We start from the raw sequence: 20,077 nt of genomic DNA, 5'->3' as shown, positions 1-20,077 counted from the left end.
TGAGGTTTGACTGGGGAAATGATGAAACAATGGAAAGAACAAACAACTAATGGCAATCTGGTTCTATGTCCAGAATACATTAACTTTATTCCCTCTATCCTCTCCCCCCAAAAGTTAGTGGCAAGATGAATGAGGAGTGTGAGATTTTAAAAGCTGCGAACTTCTTAAACTTATCAGTCAAGGTATTCCCTGCCTGAACTTAAGTGATGATCTCAGCAAAGCAATAAGCCTATTAATAATGGCCCCAAACTGCATTGAAGAAAAAACTTTATTGATGTTTACCAGCAGATTGTTCTATCATAGAGGGGCTAATTTTTGAAACTGACATGAAGACCCTTTTCAGTTTTGAAGTTATAAAATACCAGTTTGTCCTTCCAAGCTACTGGCTATTTGGAGATTTAAAGGAGGTGGGAAAACGGGCAAAAGGTGGGGGCCATTCTCTTAAAGAGTGGAAAGCTCTTGGAGCCCTGTTTTTTTTGAACACAAGCCACTAATGTAGGATTCAGCTACTGACAGGACTAATTCCACTGAACCACTTAAAGAATTGACTCATTTAAGCCCTAACCTGAGATTAAATTTTCATACTAAAGCACTGGCTCACTTCAAAATACTAGAAAAAAATTTCTATCCTGAAAATACCAAAAATGCTGCCATAAATCATGCGAGCCATCTTCTAGCCCTCTAGAATTCCACTGTTAAGACCTTATCAGGCACTACAGATTTTAAAAAGCACCTTTTTAAAATATGTAAACCACTGGTATTTGGTATATTTTTAGTATATCTAAAGTGTCTAAAAATATATTTAGTACCATCTCCACTAATTCCAGAAACAAGTAGTTTTAAACATTGTTTTTGGCATAATTCTAGTCCAGTAGGAAGTATTAAATGTTCTGTGTAGAGAATAGAAAAAAAAATTTTGTTTATAGCCAACTCCTGACTCAGTCCCATTTTTACCTATGCTACTAAGAGGAGTAAAATAAGGTTCAAATGCTAGAAACAAGGAAATCCAATGTAAGAGAGAGAAACAACATTGAAATGCATTTTCCCTTCATGTTTAAGGCCAGAACAGGGCTTGTGGAGATGTTCCTCAGTGTAGAGCCAGTAGGTGAGTGCTTCATACTAGAAATTCAAAATTCAACTTTGCTCCATGCTGTCTTACTACTTGGGGGTTCAAAAATCACATGGCCCAAGATGACAAGTGTTCATCACATTTAAATTCCAGACAAGGTGCCCTCCCCCTCCTGGTGGCTCAGCAGCTTAAAGCACAGCACTTGGCCACTTCAGTGGAGTTTGATTCCTGCCCTAGACATGACCACAAGGCGTGGCAGACCTCTCCTGTCTTGCCCTCTGCTCCCCTTAGCAGTGTACTTTGTTGATCTGCCTGTTCTGCTCCCCACTGTCTCTGGTGAATCATCTCACCACCCCTGCACCCTGGTCTGTACCACAGAACTATATGCATAAAAATAAATAAATCTTCAAAAAAAAAAAAATCCAGACAAATAAAATTAGAGGATTTTTCTACATAGTTTTTTCCAACTTTTATGTATCCTGCCAGCAAGAATCTAGTAACATGCTGCAAATGTGAAGCCAGGAAATATAATACATAAATTGAATTGCCAAGTGTTCTCTAAATAGTTTGTTTAGGGATTAGTTTCCTAAGCAACAGCTATTTTTTTCTCCCACAAAGCAGCATTTACATTGATTTTAAGATATAAATGTAAATTATTTTAAGATATAAAAGGAAATAGTCACTCAAGCTCAAACACTTAATTAAAACTGTTTTCCCACAATTTCATCTTTATTTCCTGTTATCTGTAACCAAGCAAAGGTGACCTAGTACACAAAGAATAAGGCTGAGTGAATTTAGCATTGTTATTCTTCAGTATCTCATTTACTAGTTTTGCTTTAAACTCCAGTTTAAAACAAGCCTGGGTGCTTTAGCACCGGGAACTGTTAAATGGAGGTCTTAAAAAATACCAACTAAGGGCCCTCCCTGGTGGCGCAGGGGGTTAAAGCACTGCACTAAGAAGCTAAAGCCACTTGTGCATGAGTTCGATTCCTGCCTGCCCCGGAGGAGATCCACATGGCGTGGCAGACCTCTCCTGACCCGCCCGCTGCTCCCCTCAGCAGTGTACTTCATCGATCTGCCTGTTCTGCTCCCCACTCTGTCTCTGGTGAAGTCTCTCGCCGTCCCTGCACCTCTGGCCTGTACCCCAGTCTGTATGCATAAATAAATAAATCTTAAAAAAAAAAAAAATACCAACTAAAAAAAAATATATTTTTTTTTATTATTATTGTTACATCATTTTGTGCCTTTTTCCATCTCAGTTATAATCCCCATGGACTTCCCACCACCAATTCACCCATGTGTCATCACCACAGTCCTGTGCACTTGCCCCACTTTTGATCCATTCCTTTTAAAAGTGAGATTTTCCCTTTCCCTCCCTGTTCAGGCAGCAAGAGGCGGCGGTACTGGGCAAAGATTTTTATTAAGAGTTACCAGGAAGAGATATAGCTTTTGTTTCCCACTTCGCATCTGCCTTTCTTCTGCTGCCACTGGTTTCCTACCAATTTCTCTTCCCAGCCAATTCCTGAATACAGTATTTTCCCAGTTCTCACATCCCTAAGATATACACAAAGGATTTTTAATATTTTCTAGGAAATCTGATCTTTTACATAATTTTTTCATCCTTCACTCTCCCACACCTACCCACCCAATAAATTTAGAGACTATTATCTTACAATTCTTTTTTTCCTTAAAGATTTATTCATTTATTTATTCATGCATGTATGCATGCATACAGAACTAGGGTACAGGCCAGAGGTACAGGGGTGGTGAGAGGCTTCATCAGAGACACAGCAGGGAGAACAGGCAAATCAACAAAGTCCACAGCTGAGGGGAGCGGTGGGCAAGACAGGAGAGGTCTGCTGCACTTCCGGGGCCAGGAATTGAACTACTACTGAAGCAGCTGTGGCTAGCTTTCAGTGCTACATGCTAACCTGTTGCACCACCAGGGAGGGCCCTATCTTATTATTCTTTAGGTTGAAGTCTGACAAGGGTCTCAATGGACTAACCAAAATACAGACAGGGTTTTATTTCTGCCTATTTCAGGGGAGAATTTTTTTGTGCTCGTTTGGACTGTTGGCAGAACTGTTCTTTGCTGAGGCTGTTACCAGCTTCTTGTGGCCAACTGCATTTTGGGTTTTATCTATCCCTCTTCCACTTCAGAAGTCATTACCATTATAATTGTTTTCACAAATTCCAGGTTCCTTAAGCATCCTTAGGTGTGATTTAAGTGCAGCTCTGACTTCATGTTTTTTTCTAGACAGCCACTCAGTCATCCCCCAAATATAAATGACTTGCATTGCCAACTAAAAAGTAATTTGCTTTAGGGTTGTCTTCCAGTCTTCAAGTTTATGCTTGTCTTTGTTGGTAAGATAGGTCTGTTTTGAAATATCCTCAGCTACTATACTTTTCAGTTGGCAACGCAAGTCATTTATATTTTGGGCAATTCGCAAACCTTTTACTATTGTACACAAAATGGGGCATTCTACATTGTATACCAATGTATACAACTTTAACTTTTAATGACTTTTCTGATTGTACTGACCAATTCAAATCTAAAGCTTTGCCAAATGAGTGGAATTTCAGCAGCTTTTTAGTCAAAACCAAAACTTCTAGGTCAGTTCCAGACCAATTCAAAATTGTACTTGTGGTCTTCCCCACTATTTCCCACCCTGATTCTACTTCCAGATTCAGATGGAAGGAAACTGACATTCAAGTATGCATTCACCACAGTTGATACCTGTCCTCTGTGCTGATACATCCTCCTGGTCTGTTCTCTGGGTTCAGATTATGTCTGGTTTTATGTCCAGCTTCTCTTCCCTATCAAATTGTAGCTGCTTATCAACAGCACTGGTGTATATTCTTTTGACAACAGAGTGCTGCAGTGTCTCTCAGGAACCGCCACATCACCTGACTCCTCCAGTTAACATGGAGCATCTTTCCATTCCCTTCCACATCACCCTTAGCACCAAAGCAAGCTGTTGGGCTGTTACTGCTAAAACCTCTAAGCTAAAAATGCACAGTGAAGATGCCAAAGACAAAACAGGTACAATCACCTCAGCCCTGCCTGACTTTTTAGAAGGGCAGACACAGTTTTGTCAGTGCCAGCTCTAATACATTCCCAATGTGTGTGGGGGGAGAAAAGGGTGGTGAGCAATAATTTCACATCTTTCCATGTAGTCTTCCTTTTCAAATTCTTTCCCCCCAATGTGTCTAGCACCAACAAAGATAACATCAATTCAACTAGCACTTGCTGCAACTTCTTGTAAACTGAATATATCTATGCTCTAGGTAGACTGTAGGGGCATGCGTAAGAAAGGAAATGCAACAGTTAACTACATTGCCATTATTCAGTGTAATACTTTATTTTCTATTGTAATAAACTAAAGCCAAGAAAATATCAAGGTAATTTTAAAAGCAAATCTTTACTCAAAGAAAAAATACAAACTGTGGTACTTTTAGAATAGATCATATTTTACACAATATAAACAAAATCACTAGTCTACTTATGTGAGTTTCCTTAAGCTGCAATGAACCACAAAATAGCAGGAAAATGGGTTTACTTGTCAGCAGCAAATAAACAACTTGGGAAAACAGGTAGCATGCATTTTTAACTGTCTATGCACAGGTACTGACATACCCAAGACTAATAGCCCCCACCTCCTCTTCCTTGTCCATAGTAGCCACTCCCATAACCCCCCCTGCCACCACCTCCCTGGAAGCCCCCGGATCCTCTGTAGCCTCTTCCACTTGACCCTCTGTAGTCTCCTCCTGAGCCACCTCTAAAGCCACCTCTGTAACCACCTCGATAGCCTCCACCACTGCTCCCACCATAGCCTCCCCGATAGGAATTAGAGCCCCCAGCGTAGCCCCCACCACCTCCATAGCCTCCGGAGCCATAGCCTCCGCTGCCGTAACTGGAACCACCCCTTCTGTATCCACCTCCGTTGTCATAGCGGGCCATCTTGGGAGGACGTGGACCATCTCCGTACCTGGGAAAAGCACAAACGCGCCACTTTAGCAAAGGACCCTTTTTAGTTTTCACAAAATACAAACATTCAACTACATCTGACAATTTAATGCATAAAAGGCACAAAGCCAAGGGCAGCACAATGCAAATGGAAGTGAAAAAACCTGCTATTCCAAAAGAGATGCAGGAGGCAGTACCAAATGTAATCACCTGTTTTTCTAAAGTTCTTTCTGGTTCAAAGATTGTAAATTTTGGCAGTTAAGTCCTTAACACTTTAACACAGTTCCTTTTCACTCAGTGCAAATATATAGCACTTTAACAAAGCAGTAATGTATTAGTAAAGAGGCTCTTGGAGCTGATATTTCATTTTTAACAAGTATTTCCCTTCATTAACTCTGAAATATGTTCTTGACACTTCTTTATTTACAGCTAAATCTGTTTCACATAGCCAAGAAAGAAAATAAGGGACAATGAAAAGTTGCAAAAATCAGATTATTCATTAACAAATCCAATTCAACATACCCCACGCCATTTATTACTTCTGTGTAGCTTTTGTCAGACGCTAGCACTGGCAATCCAACAGCTGCCCAAGTTAGCAATGGGGCTGGCCTCTCTCTTCATCCATTCACTACTGTGCTCCTCCCATTTTAACCCAACACCAACTCTTACTGCTACTACAAACCTCTCTGATCTATTCACTTCTTCCATTTCTATTCCCCCAACTGTCAGTCAGGTCACCATTCTGTTAATACATTTTCAATTCTTTTTCTAGTCGACCCTTCCTTCCTAGTTTCTGGACTTCAGTCCTTCAGAGTTGATGGTATGTGAAGCCATACGTGAAGCCTTCTTGATCACCACCCTTCCTGACAAAAGTTATCTCCCTCTTTTAAACATTTGTTAAGGATGCCTGTAATACTCAGATGGTGTAGTAAGAGCACCACTGTTTCAGGAGTCACAGTGCTTGAGCTGGAATCCAGCTCTATCATTCCCTAGCTGTGTGGCCTGAGTCTTCTTTATTTCTAGCTTCCTCATTCACAAAGAAGGAGATAAGTATTTAATACTAGAAAAGCACTAAGCACAGTGCCTGTTAACATACCACTGTGCTTAATAATGCTCACAACATAACTCATAATCAAAATGGGAAACCCACTCACAGATATGACTTTGCACCATAAATTAAAACTGTAATAGTTTCAATCACATGCATTGAAGTTAGCCTTGATGGAAAGATTAAAGAGTATTTCTGGATAATGATAAAAATTTTACACACGTGTATAATACTATTACAACACCATTTGGGGGATGTAATCAAGGTTTTGTGACTATGTTCTTAAAAGATAAAGTATACCAATGTAAAATACTGTGGTGTTGACAACTAAACACAAATGATCAAGCAAAAGGTGTATGCGTAATGGATATGTAAGTGTCACAAAACACCAACAATTTTAGCGAGGGGTTAGCAGCTTCAAAACAGTGCTGAGGGAAAAAGGATCAGCTGAGTTCTGTTGTGTGACCAACCTAGACTCAGCATGTATTTTTACAGTCCCTTTCTATCTCTACCATACATGTGTATAGTAGAGGACCTAGACAACAGTTAACACCCTTCATTCTGTTAACCAGAACGAAACTCCATATTTAGTGTTTGTTCAGAATTTTAAGTAACAAAGCCTCTAACAACTCACTGTGGGAATTTTAGGCTTATGTAAAGATTACTGTCCTCTATTTGGTTCAAAGATAAATTTTACTGTGCTCCTCACCGTGTACTGCTGATCATTAGGTTGATACCAGCAGCTGAGGGCCTAGATATCTGGCGGATTGTGTTCAGCATGTGCTCATTAACAGGGTCCAGCTGGCTAATGATATCAGGCTGTTTGGTTACTTCAACTACCAGAGCCTCCATGGCTGCCCGGAGAGCTGTGATACAGGCAGCAGCTTCGTGAGAAATTTGCAATCTGATCCTAAAATAGGAAAAAAAAAAAAAAAAAAAAAGAGGATTATCTCTCAAGGTACCAATACTTGCGACTACTGTAACGGCTCCAAATTTAAATAATAAACTCTAGGCTAAGATCTTAAAATTTACCATCAGCTTACTGGCAGGAGTTTTGAACTATAAAGAGTATTAGCAAAATGCTAGCCATAAAGGTCACTCTAAGTCTCCAATACAATGGTTGTAAGAGATTCAGATTGTCTATGTTTTCTCCCTTTTCAAGAATATGGCTGAGTCTGCTCATTTCTAATCCATTTGTGAAATTCTTACTACCTACTTACACCAGTCACTAACAAATGTACAGAGGCATCCAAGCCCTATCAGACTAATTCCCCAGTGTACTGTACTATTCATGTTGGCAGTGCAGCTCTAATTCCTAATGCAACTGCTCCTATTTATATAGTCAATTCAAAGCTTTCTACCAAGCATGAACCACACTAGCAATCATGGCATCCTATGCTCAAAGAATGCATCATAAAGCACCTCATGTACCACCAAATTATGCCATTTCTCTTTCACAAATTAAAATCGATTAAATTAGATTCTGTTCCATCTCAATTACAAGAATTCAGTTTGGGGATTACACCTGAAAATTCATACCAGTCATCCACAAACACAATCTGTCCATCAGACTGGACTTTCTTGGAAGCAAAGAGCAGTAACTGCAGGGGAGTCACTAAGGTCATGCCTTTGGCTGAGATGGCCCGGGTTCGAATCTGCAAATGGAGAAAGAGTGAAGACACAGTTGACATTGCAACCATCAAGTGACTGTCCTAATGATAATAAATCATGCTTCGAAAACAAAAAAAAATCTGTGTTCCCACTACACATCAGTAAGAAAATTTTCATTTTCAATGAAATTTTTCTAAACTAATTTTTTCTTACCTTTTCACCAAATACAAAGAAGGGAGATGGGTACTTCATGTCTTGGCTACTAAAAGGACAATTAACAGAGGACTTGTGGATGAGTGCATTACGTCCTTCAGTGGTGAGAATCTTCCTCTTTTCTTTATGATAGCACACATTGGGGTACAAACCAAAAGCCAGGAGTGAGATGACAACATCCAAATTATTATCTGGTCCAGTGTTCGTAAACACTTGTGTCAACAAACAATCTGTTATGAGGAATGGGGTAGAAAAAAATCAGCTGTCCAGTACTATATTGCATATATAATGTCTAGGAGAACTGGCTCTCCTTTCACCCTTTTTTCAAATAAATTGAGAACACCCGTAGAATTCCTAAGCTCAGAGAAATTTTCTTATTTCTAAAATAAGAAATTTAAAATGTGTTCTTAAAGAGCTCAATAATATAAGCTTAAAGTGCCTACTTTAAAAAAAAATTTTTTTTTGGGCCCTCCCTGGTGACACAGTGGATTAAAAACACAGCACTAAGAAGCTAGGGCCATTTTGGCATGGGTATGATTCTGTCCAGGAGGTGATCTACATGGCACCACCAGGAGGTGATAGTGAGGTGCCAAAAGCATGGAAATATTTTATTGCAGACAAATCTGAGTTCCAGACTTACAAGCCTCCTGGCTGAATGAGTTTGGACAAATAAGTTAAACCTCTGGTTGAGCTTTCTCATCTACAAAACGGGGTAATAATATCTGCATCTCAGGATTATTGTGGATTCTAGCATATAAAAAATGTTTTCCAGGCCCTCCCTGGTGGTGCAGCAGGTTAAAGTACAGCACTGAGACGCTAAAGCCACTTCAGCCTGAGTTTGATCCCTGCCCTGGAGCTGACCAACATGGTGTGGTAGACCTCTCCCGCTGCTCCCCTCAGCAGTGTACTTCGTAGATCTGCCTGTTCTGCTCCTCACTCTGTCTCTGGTGAAGCCTCTCACCGACCCTGCACCTCTGGCCTGTACCCCAGCTCTGTATGCATAAATAAATAAATCTTTAAAAAAAAAAAAGTTTTCCCCATTTCCTTTGATTTTTAAAAGAAAAATTACAAATGTAGTCAGCTTCTATCAGAAGAGAACTACTTTGCTAGTAATTCAGATCACAGCCTTTCAAAGCTAGTGTCTTGTCCAACTTTTTTCTATCTTTCAACTAAATATGTCCCACACTTCAGGTTATACATTCCAGGCTCAATATTTTAGAAAATAGCTGTGTCAATCTAGCTGCAGATATAACAGCTCAATCTCTTATCAAGAAAACAGTTGGGGCTGCTATTTCTACACCAGTCTTCTGAATCCACACACTAAAACTTTAGTCACCTAAGAAACAATGTAATAGAATTTACATTCAAAACAAACACATGAACAAACAGATAAATTCACTTCATAACCAGTCTTTTGAGGTCATTGAACAAAGTGCTCATTCTGAAAGTCCTGACAGGCCATCGCTCTAGATTTTAACAAACTCCCAAATAGTGCAATTTTTATAACATCAATTATCATCTATGTACTATATTACTTTCTTTCCTTTGAGCATTATAACCTTTTTAAAAAAGACTAAATTGATGTGAAAAAAACCGTAATTTCAAGAATGAAGGAATGATGGAAAGGTTAAAAGGAAATAAAACAAAGGGCCTAAATTATGAAACTAAAATATACTGCACCATCATTTTACATCACTATGTAACTCACTTTAGAAGTTTCTTAAGAATCGGAGAGTAGTACCTTCTGGAAATCCTGAATTTATTAGAATCTCTTTGAGTTGAACTTTGGCTTCCCAAGTCATTCTTAGTGTAGCCATATTGAGTCTTTTGTGCTCACAAAAGCGGATCTCTGCTTCTTCTCCACCCATCCTAAAATAAACAGGAATGAAAAGTCATTCTGAAAACCTCCAGAACTACGTACAGATTAAGGGAAACTGAGGCAGTTCACCCAAATCTTACAATTCTCCCCTGTCAAATCCATACCTAGCATCATCCCAAGCCTGAAAGACTGATAAAAGGGCCACATGATCAGAAAATCTGTTTCCAGCAAAATTTCGATGGATATAACCCAGTCTCTTTCCTTCACTGATGAAAGGCTCTGGAAAGCAGGTGGCAGCAGAGATAGTGCAGACTGCATCTCCGACACTGTAAAAGACAGGGAACAGCCGTCCAGATCAGGATCTTGTTCCAGCAGCTTGGACGGTACTGTCTTTATCAGCTAATACACTAAACATTTTAGCACTGAAACTGGCTTAACAAAGAACTTCACAGCTGTTCTCCCAGAAACAGAAAGGGGAAAAATAGTAAGCTCTGACATTAACGCATACACATTTACCACCAATTATAATCTCTTCTCCCAACTTACCAAAAAACTTTCTGATAAAATGTTCCTATTCTTTTATGCTACTTCTCTTTCAAGGATAACTACTTAATCCCCTCGGAGGAACAGCACCTTGCTTTTGAGAAATCTGCATGTTCCCCAACACGCTGCTCCCAGGTGACCATCCACCAGCACTACGCCTCCTGGTCGCTTTACACTGCCCTCTGAGTGTCTAATGTGTGCCATGTCTCTGCTTGAGTATAGTTTTTCTTCTGAGTCCACCTTTATAATGCGGAGCCTAAAATTGTTCCACCACATAAACATCAGCAATAAAACAAAGCACTTACTAGAAAATACACCCCATTATCATCATTTTGCCAAGACGAGGTTCAATGGGGAGTTTAGCCAGGATTCGTCCCAGAGGAGTCAACTCATCATTGGCATCCAATGCATCAAGTTCTATGGGGAGATATTTCTTTGTGAGTAGATAGTAAAGAACAGCCCTTTAACCCAGACAGAGATGAAATACCTCTTTACAGATTAAGGTTAAAATAACACACTTAAGTTTTCATGTCTAGCAAATTATCAAGCACCATGCCCAATAATTCTCTTCACTCAAGAATTACTCTTCACTCAAAGTTACTAGAATTGGGCCCAGCAGGTTATAAATTAAATTGTCCATAAGATATCTATAAATACAAAACCATCAGCATCTGTATGCCATAAGAAGTCTGAAAACCTGTGGAAATGAGATCTGGAGAATCAAGGACTGAAGTTCACAGAGCAGCTAAGAACTAAATTCAGTTCAGATCCTCCTGGTTACAATGCTGTTATTTTTTTCTCACTGTACTAAACTGCTTCTTTAAGTCAAGTGGGTAACAAACATATGTTCTAAGAGGTATACATAAAATATTACAGGTATCAGGAGAAATTCGTGTCTTAACAATTAAATATTAGTTAAGAGAAAACACCCTAACTGAAAAGTCACGTCATCCTTGCCCCCAGGCTGCTCACTATACAGAGTGGACAGAGGCAACACTGGGTACTTTAGCACCTCAGCCCATTTTATCATCACTGGGTAACACTGGGTACTTTAGCACCTCAGCCCATTTTATCATCACAGCCCCGCTGACTGTGTCTTATTTTTTTGTTGCTATTTGCCAGGACAACACAGGTGGTATAATAAACACTTGTGTTAGTTAGGTCAGTATTTGTTAGTACCTCTAAGAGTGTGTTCTGCTTCAATCACAGCATCCAAAGGAGGAGGCTCAATGGCTTTGGCCAGGAATTGGCCAATTCCTCCCAGACGCAGAAGTTTTATACTCAAAGCGATTTCATGTAATGGTGTTCGGAACATCTCTGGTGTCATGTGGGTTTCAAGCCTACGAGAACAAAAGCATAAAATCACCACCTTCCCTGGTGTGTATTCATACACACACACACACATTTTAAATAAAATCTTTGCAGAGAAATAATAAATAATCAGGTATATGAAGCCATCCTTCCATCATCCTTTCACTGTTACCAAATAGAATGTTTTAGATTTACTATATTCTCTCTGAAAAAGGCCCAATGAGTAGCAGTTTATGACTTTACATTTATAGCTTAATGGCATTTTCATCTGAAGAGTAGAAGATTACAAGAAAAATCAAATTCCATTATATTACTACTCCCACTTATGGTGCCTCTTTAGGTCTCTCCTGCTGACAAATGTGTTATAAGGGGTAGGCAGGCTTTTGTGGAAGAAACTGCTAACAACACTTTCTTACAATCTGCTCCCCTTCCTGATCCACAGTACCACTGAAAAGGATCACAGAAATGTACTACATCCTTTTAAAATTTTAAGTGACTTGTAGTAATAGCTAGCATTTAATGAACTTAATATGTGCCAAGCACTGTACTCAGTACTTTACATTATGTCTTTTCTCAAACAAATCCTGTATGTTAGATACCATACTATCTAATTATTCACAGAATGGAGAAACAGAGCTCTAGGGAATGTAAATGCTTAATACGATATATCAGACACAAATAGTTTAAAATAGCAGTCTCTACACTTCTAATTCAGGTTTATTTCCTATAAATTGTTCACAATAAAAGATTCAGAACAGTTATAATCAGGTTTACATAAAAGTAAACAGCTACCTATTCCTCATCCTATAGAGAAATGAACAAAAACCCCTTATTAAAGATCTATTCACACCATTACTATTTAATCAGTGGTTTTACCATTAGACAGCCCCCATTTCTGTAGGTCAAGGGACAAGCTAGCCTTTAGAAAAGAACTAGGTACCTATCAAATACTGCCCTGAGTTAACTTCTGTCCTCAACTGAGCCCGCACATATAATGACTAGGGAATCATGTTACCAGAATAAAAAGCAACTCAAAGCTTTCTTTTTCTACAGTGCATGACAGACATGTGACCTAATAGGAGTGATCCCCAATCCTACCTTTATTATCAACTCATTTCTCCAGAAACATACAACTACTGATAAATATATATTTTCAAGGTAATTTTTAAAACAGGCACTATAGTGTAAATGGGAACTAGTAAAGGGGTAGGAAACTTGGATTTTGGTCCGTTCTCTGATACAGGCTTCAGTAAAGTTAACTAAGTTAACTTTAGTTTCCTTATCCAAATAATGCCTTCCATTTCTCAGGAGCAGGAGAAGGCTCATGTGAGACATGAGATGTGCTAACAGTGGCGGCAGGAATAGTTTAGTAATACAAAAGTATTGTTATTTATTTTAACACACTGCAGAGTCACCAGTTTGTCATAATCAGTAATTCTAAAGTGATGATTCCATGTGGAGCCAAAATAGCATCCACAGAGCCACATTTAAAAGATGTTTAGTAGACGGTAAATTGGCATCAAACATGCCACCATCAACAATTTCTGATTTCATTCTTTCCACAATCTAATACTGGAAGCAAAATTTCCTGTAATACACTTAACTGGGGACATTTATGTATTAAGTTCATTGGAGGGTTAAACAAATTTTTGGTCTTTACTCAGGAGTTGGTTTTACCTCTCAAAACGAGCTCGGCTGCAGAGGTGAAAGCAGAATCCAGGACGCACACGGCCTGCTCGTCCTTTCCGCTGCTCGAGGTTTGTTTTGGACGCCCAAACTGTAGCGTAGTTGGTCATGTTGTTGTGAGCAGTGAACAACTTCACTTTCTGCCTAAAGAGAAAAAGAGGTAAGTTCTAAAACCCACAGGTACTTAGTTCTAAGAGCACCAGCACATAACTAGTATATTCACTAAGTGATGGATGCCTTCCAGATGGCCATGCCTACTATGATAGCTACTTGTGAACAATACCAATAAAAATCAGGAACTTGATCCACTCTCCATTTGTTCATCTACTGAAAGTCAGAAGGATAAATACTGGCTACGTTCATTTTTCTCATCTGAAAATGAGTATATTATTACTTAACTCACAGGGAGTTTATTTATAAACACTGAATGGATAAATGTGCTTAAACACCATGTGACACACACATATAAGTGATAATTATTCAAGCCAACTGTATCCCCAAAATCTTGACTTTCAGGCTAAAAGTTAAGCAGTTGACTCGAATATGTGGATGACCCCACCCAACAGTTCTAGCATAATTCTTCTGAACCTCTAAGCAGTTTCAGAATCCTTCAATGTCACCTACAGACAGAAGGTCTGAGATGATTTGGATTGCACAACAGAGCTGCACGCTCTGCACCGTGCCCTAAGGTAGGGACTGCCAGGAGAGACTGAGGGATCATAAAGAGAAGACAAGGCGCACAAGCAGCCAGAGATAGCAAGGCTTGACTTTTCTGTCCTATATATCGATTACCATGTAAGTCCTTTCTATGTGTATTTCCTAGGCTCATTCCATACCAAATAGGCAGCCTTTTAATCTTGAGTAAGTATTCAACAGGAAGGATGTTTGTTATGTGACAAATACTGGTCACCTTTCTACGCCAAACAGCACGCTATGGGATGGCAGCAGCCAGTGGAAACGCCCAGTGGAAATGAGCCAAGCACAAGCAATGATTGCAGTGGGAAGCAGTCACGTTCTATGATATTCACTGATCCGTGATGATCAACCCGAAGGATTATTAATAAGCATCTAGTCCTGTGTGTGTGTGTGTGTGTAAAGATGCACAGTAATTTGGATGGGAGAACACAGAAGTTTAAAAATGAGAGCTTTTTATTTTATTAACTAATAAGAGATGAGGTAGTCTTATTTATTCTAGGTAAAAAGGTTCCTTGGGAACTTACTTGCAAGAGTCAATGACATAAACCACATCATTTATGGTAATACTTGTCTCAGCAATATTTGTGGACAAAATAACCTGTGAAGAAATGATATAAGAAAAATCAACTTCAGAAAATATTTTCCTAAGTCTTCAAAAGGAAAGATTTGCTTATATACTAAGAGGACCAATGACATCTTTAAATCACCATTGATTGGATAATGAAAATTTATATGGATTATATATACATAAAGATTTATTCATACAGAACTGGGGTATAGGCCGGAGGTGCAGGGGCAGGGAGAAGATTCACCAGAAACAGAGTGGGGAGCCGAATGGGCAAATCAACAAAGTACACTGCTGAGGGGAGCAGCGGGTGGGTCAGGAGTGATCTACTGCGCCATGTGGATCACCTCCACGGCTGAGGATCGAACTTGCACTAAAGGGGCTGTGGCTCACTTGGAGTGCTGCACTTTAACCTGTTACACCACCAGGCAAGGCCCAGATTACATATTACTTGATAGCTCTTTAAGGCTTCTAAGATTTATTTAATATCTATGTCATTTCCAACTTTGTACTGGTATTTACCTTGGTTACTCCAACTGGCACTGGATCAAACACTTTGCGCTGTTCCTCCCGAGGAATCTGAGAATGCAGAGGTAGAATCTGATACCTGTGGCTTCCTATAACAGAAAGGAGAGGTTAATTAAGAGCTAAAAATTGAAGCCTAGTTTAAGACTATATGTGTTTTAATTCAAAAATTGACACAGCACTAAATTTTGTTTTCACATATTGGCTAGGGAACTAGCAAAAATATTTATTTTCATTCTCAAATGCGTGAGAATTCAAAGATTCATACCAAAATGTGGATTCATCTCTAAATGCTTCTGCATAGTATATATCAAATTCCAGCCAGGCAGAAAAACCAGCACAGCGCCAGGAACATTCAGGGTCTCAATGTACTTCAGTAGTGCCTCAATAAGTTCAAAGGGCGTTTCCTTTTCATTTAACTGAGCCATGCTCATCTTTGTTTCCGGACCATATTCATCACCACAGATCAGGTTGCAATTTGCCTGACAAAAATAGGGAGACAAAGCTTATTACCAATTTGTTTTTAAAGTAACACCTAATGTTCTCATTGATCCCACTGATTCATCAGTCATATACTGGCACAAAGGAGAAATTTAATTTTTAAAAATGCTGGCCCTACAATACAGTGACATACTGAATTTTTCAACACACCAGTAGTTCTCACAAGACTAAAATTTGAGCACAAACTCTTAAATTCTGAAACTTCTAAAAGTTCTTTCTACTATGTGAATTTTCTTTTATGACTAAAAACTATTAGTTTTATAAAAATACTTTCCTATGTTGATTTTACCATGCAAATTTCATTAGCTATACACAATTCCCCCCAATTCTCAGACTCATCTCACACCAAATATGAAAAATACTTTTAATTTAAGGGTTCTGCAGGCAACATATTCAATCACCTTTGCCTGTTACTGAAATAACTCTTATTTTCCAAAAGATAATGTCTTGAAATCAATGAATAGTCAATAATTTCTTCAGTAATGAAAAACAAAACTGCTATAATTGGTCATTTATCCCCCCCCAATGAACTTTCTAACACTATTCATTTATATCCTCAGGTATTCTGATTAAAACTATCCAATCTCGGGTTTTTTTTCCTCTCAAACTCTGAACTGCTGTTTTACAAAATGTCACTCCCTCCCCACATTTATTCTGAAATGTTTTTATTATTGCCTAGTTTTATACTCTCACCTGACAGTAACCACCAAATAATCTAATTTAGATTAAAACTGCTACTGCTTAAGCCACATCATACACATGGACCAGCTGGAGATCTTGTTAAATGTAGATTGATTTAATAGAGCTGAAGTGGGAACCAAGATTCTGTACATTTGTTTCTTAGATGTAGTGGTTTATGAAAAACACTTTGAGCAACAAAGTCTTACAAGATGGACTCATCTATCATACTCTGGGATTTCTTGTCAGAATGCATAAATCTTTTACTTTTAAAATGAAATTCTATAGTCACATGTAGTCTGTAAACTTAACTTTCCTATTTTCTTTTTTTTTTAAAAAAGAGTTATTTATGTATACAAGAACTGGGGTACAGGCCAGAAGGGAAAGGGGTGAAAGGATTCACAGAAGCAGAGTGGCGAGCAGAACACGAGGATCTACTAAAATACACTGCCAAGGGGAACAGCAGGCAAAACATGAGAGGTCTGCTGTGCCATGTGAGTCAGTCCCTGACTGGGGATCGAACTTGTGCTGCTGTGGCTGCGGACAATTTCATAGCGTTGTGCTTTAACCCCTTGCACCACCAGGGAGGGCCCACTCTTCTTTTTTTAACTTTATGCCAGAAATGATTAAATTTGTACTATGAAAGAGTGAATTCTTTGGAGTGAAATAAATGATTTTTTAAAGTAATTTTTTAAAGATATTTGCTATAATGGTAACTAACTCATTGTATGATTTTACTCAAATCATTCTTTCCCATGAAATTCTTCACAGAATTCACTTACATCATCATCTTCACCACCATCATCCTCTCTATCCTTCTTCTTCTTATCCTTTGGTGGAGGAACAAACTGGGTCATCTGAATGCAGTCTTCCAAAAAATATTCTGCCAGAACAACCCAGACAACACATTCAGAAAGGAAGGGTCTTTAAAATTCACAGTTCAAAAATACTTGGTATTATTCAATCTGATTCTTCACAAGTGCTTAGAAATTGCATTGCCAGTAAATTTTTTTTTTTTTTAACCAATCAGATTAAGTGTTCCCATCTCTTGGAGCTTAAAAAAGGGTGAAGAGTCTCTCTTAATTTGTTCCCCCAAAGTCAATTATAAAGTCATCTTCTACACACATTCATGGAATGTACACATACATTATAAGAAACACTGCTATGGTGTGACTGATAAAGAGAAATTAAGTCAACAATAACATATCATTATTCACCCTTCCTCAAGAGGACCAAACATAAGATAGGCTCCTTTCAAGTTATTCCGAAAAGGACCTTGAGGTAAGGGTTAGGACATCCACTGATCAGACAAGCCCATTCTCAGACACAAAAGTCAGTCTATATACACTCCCTCTGTGCCCTAAGAACTGACACAGTGCCGTTCCATTGCAATCATCAAGGGTGCATGTTATCATGACTTAACCACAGGAATTGTTAAACCTGAACACCTAACTAAGATGGCATTTGTCAAGTTTCCCCACTGCAAGGTATCCCCCCATTCCTTCCATTCTATTCTTTGAAAGCAAATCATTAAGCATGATCTACTCCAGGGCAAGCCTCTCTACTGAGGCAGGAGAATCTATTTAAACTTTTGAAATCCTTTCATATGATAAGATTTACCTTTATTAACCACATATTTATTCAATCACTGTAAAGACTCATGGGTATTTTATACTAGGGTTGTAATCCAATACTATGCTTTTGTTTAGTTTTGCTCCAACTGTTTCTAGCTTTGACTGCTGAGAGCTCTTTCAAGTTGGCTCCCGCAACTCTGTCTCCACCAGTCTATGTGGGTGTGTTTTTAAGGACATCCTTAGTCTGTATCACAAGATGTTTCAGACTTCAGCCTCAGGCTAGAAGCAGCCGAAGGCTTCTCCAGGGACATCTGATTCCTTTAACTGGAGAATGGTATGAAAATATGATCTGGTGTTGTGCAGGGTCCTTATCACTGAGCTACCACTGCTTCTGGAGCTGCTTAGCAGTTAGAGCTGGAAATATGAGTATACTAACCTATGCCCCGACACATACCTATAGTTATTTTTGTAGCTCCCTATTTGATCTGAACAAATATTATCAGTCTGCTCATATCTAAGCGTTTTATCTTGCCAGTGAACTCATTCAAACCTTTATTTACCTATAAGCTTTCATTCTAATTTACTTGACCTACCACCATCTGCCATCCATTTACTTTTATTTTCAATCCAAGTATATACGTAAAGCAATTTTAGAACTGTTAATCTGTATACTGATACAGCTGTAATGACTTTATTTCAGAGCTACCATTACTTTTGAATATCAAAAATTAGCATCCTAACAGTAAGTCATCATTTTACACCTACATTGCCATTTTATCTTATTTTTAATGCCCTCAATTAGACTATAAATAATTCATTTTCAACCAAGCCACCAGGTGACTATCTTAGAAAAAGGTGATGACACATCTCCTAAAGAAAGTAAAAAGGCTTCTCACTATTAGAAATACTTGGCTTTGAAGTACTTGTCTTAATCTCACTTCAAAGTCTGCCTGCTTGGGTTCAAAAGATTTTCTTCTTAGTTTAATCTTAGCTGCTTAATCTTTTAACAGTATTTCTCATGAACACCTGCAGGCCACATTTATTTATATTTGACTATATAATTTTATAAATTAAGTGTGGCTGTAAGTAAAGGCCAACACTAAATGCAACCTGCTCTTGCATCTCAAAATGCACTCACTACACATGACTTAAAGCTCCAAAATGCTATGATGTCTTTCCCATTCTTAATTTTGCCTGTATTTTAAATTCCTTTAAACTATTACTCTTATCTCTAGGATTAAGAAAATCCAAATACTACTGCAGAGATGTTCACCCTCCCACATCACTTCCCACAATGTTCACCTTGAACTGGGTAAGTTCTCCCATAAACTTCAATGATGGGGCAATTGAAGAAATATTCACAGAACATGCTGGTATCAATGGTAGCAGACATGAGAACAATGCGAACCTCAGGATAAGCCTGAACTACATCACGTAGCACTACCAAAAGGAAGTCAGTCTACAAAAGAAAAGAAAAATAGATGCATAAAAGTTCACTAAATTAGATATACCTACAAGATTTAGTGACATCAACAATATTCTATTTCCTAGGTGACTTGTAGAAGTATAAGATAAGGAGTTATAGTTGGATGTAGTTACAGTATTTTTAAGAATATCTGAAGATAAACAGCTATGGGGATTAAAAATGAATGCTATCTGGGTGAGGAAAGGAAAAAAAAACACATTAATGAGAACAGAGAATTAATCTCAAAATTTTCACTAAAATTTCTAGAGGAAAAACATGAACCAAAGGTTTCAATCATGTACAAAGCACATCTTAAGAATATTGAAACGGTCAGATTTGTTCATCCAAACAAAATAATGGCCAAGACATTTACTATTTAATAATATTTACTATTTAATAATATGAAGAATCCATCAAACCACCAAATACAAAACCTAGAACTTTGACAAATATCTTCTCCTGGTGTAAAGTCCATGCCTCTTCACTCTTATAATCCTGAATCTTTTTATTATTCTTTTTTATTATTCCACACAGGTTTTATCTCATCTATAGAGTGACTTAAATGTGCAAACATATATGTAAGATTTACTCTATGGGAATGTTTAATATTTTAAGTACTCTGTCGGGGATATCACTAAGTATCACCATGTACATCATTATAGTTATTCTTAAGATTTTTAAACATCCCTGCATATAATTAATTTGCCTGTAGGTATCCGGCAGTGCAAACTGCAGAGACGGTCTCTGTAAATATCCAGGTTGTTCCCAGAGTTTTTAACTAGCGTGGACACTTGTGCTACCACAAA

The 20,077-nt window shown here is 38.3% G+C and overlaps 1 protein-coding gene across 2 annotated transcripts in view; it reads right to left on the bottom strand.

Annotated features, from left to right (window-relative positions):
* Positions 1 to 4,419: 4,419 nt before the first annotated feature.
* The window catches only part of DHX9 (DEAH (Asp-Glu-Ala-His) box helicase 9), a 37,261-nt gene continuing 21,603 nt past the window's right edge, over positions 4,420 to 20,077 (bottom strand). For both annotated transcript variants that reach the window (XM_012729195.1, XM_004688549.2), the window contains exons 15-28: positions 19,109 to 19,265; positions 17,015 to 17,115; positions 15,322 to 15,535; positions 15,051 to 15,145; positions 14,488 to 14,561; positions 13,259 to 13,411; positions 11,450 to 11,610; positions 10,576 to 10,687; positions 9,892 to 10,053; positions 9,650 to 9,777; positions 7,909 to 8,138; positions 7,624 to 7,739; positions 6,794 to 6,994; positions 4,420 to 5,058 (exon numbers count right to left, since the gene is read on the bottom strand). In XM_012729195.1, coding sequence (XP_012584649.1) covers positions 4,713 to 5,058; positions 6,794 to 6,994; positions 7,624 to 7,739; positions 7,909 to 8,138; positions 9,650 to 9,777; positions 9,892 to 10,053; positions 10,576 to 10,687; positions 11,450 to 11,610; positions 13,259 to 13,411; positions 14,488 to 14,561; positions 15,051 to 15,145; positions 15,322 to 15,535; positions 17,015 to 17,115; positions 19,109 to 19,265 — 2,250 coding nt within the window. In that variant the 3' untranslated portion in view covers positions 4,420 to 4,712. The remainder of the gene's footprint in view (positions 5,059 to 6,793; positions 6,995 to 7,623; positions 7,740 to 7,908; positions 8,139 to 9,649; positions 9,778 to 9,891; positions 10,054 to 10,575; positions 10,688 to 11,449; positions 11,611 to 13,258; positions 13,412 to 14,487; positions 14,562 to 15,050; positions 15,146 to 15,321; positions 15,536 to 17,014; positions 17,116 to 19,108; positions 19,266 to 20,077) is intronic.

This window comes from Condylura cristata, unplaced genomic scaffold (assembly GCF_000260355.1).
Source record: "Condylura cristata isolate star-nosed mole 26May11 unplaced genomic scaffold, ConCri1.0 scaffold00024, whole genome shotgun sequence".
In the NCBI taxonomy this organism is placed as follows: Eukaryota; Metazoa; Chordata; class Mammalia; order Eulipotyphla; family Talpidae; genus Condylura; species Condylura cristata.
Note: the sequence above shows the minus strand (reverse complement) of the source record. Positions and strands in the feature narration are given on the sequence as shown.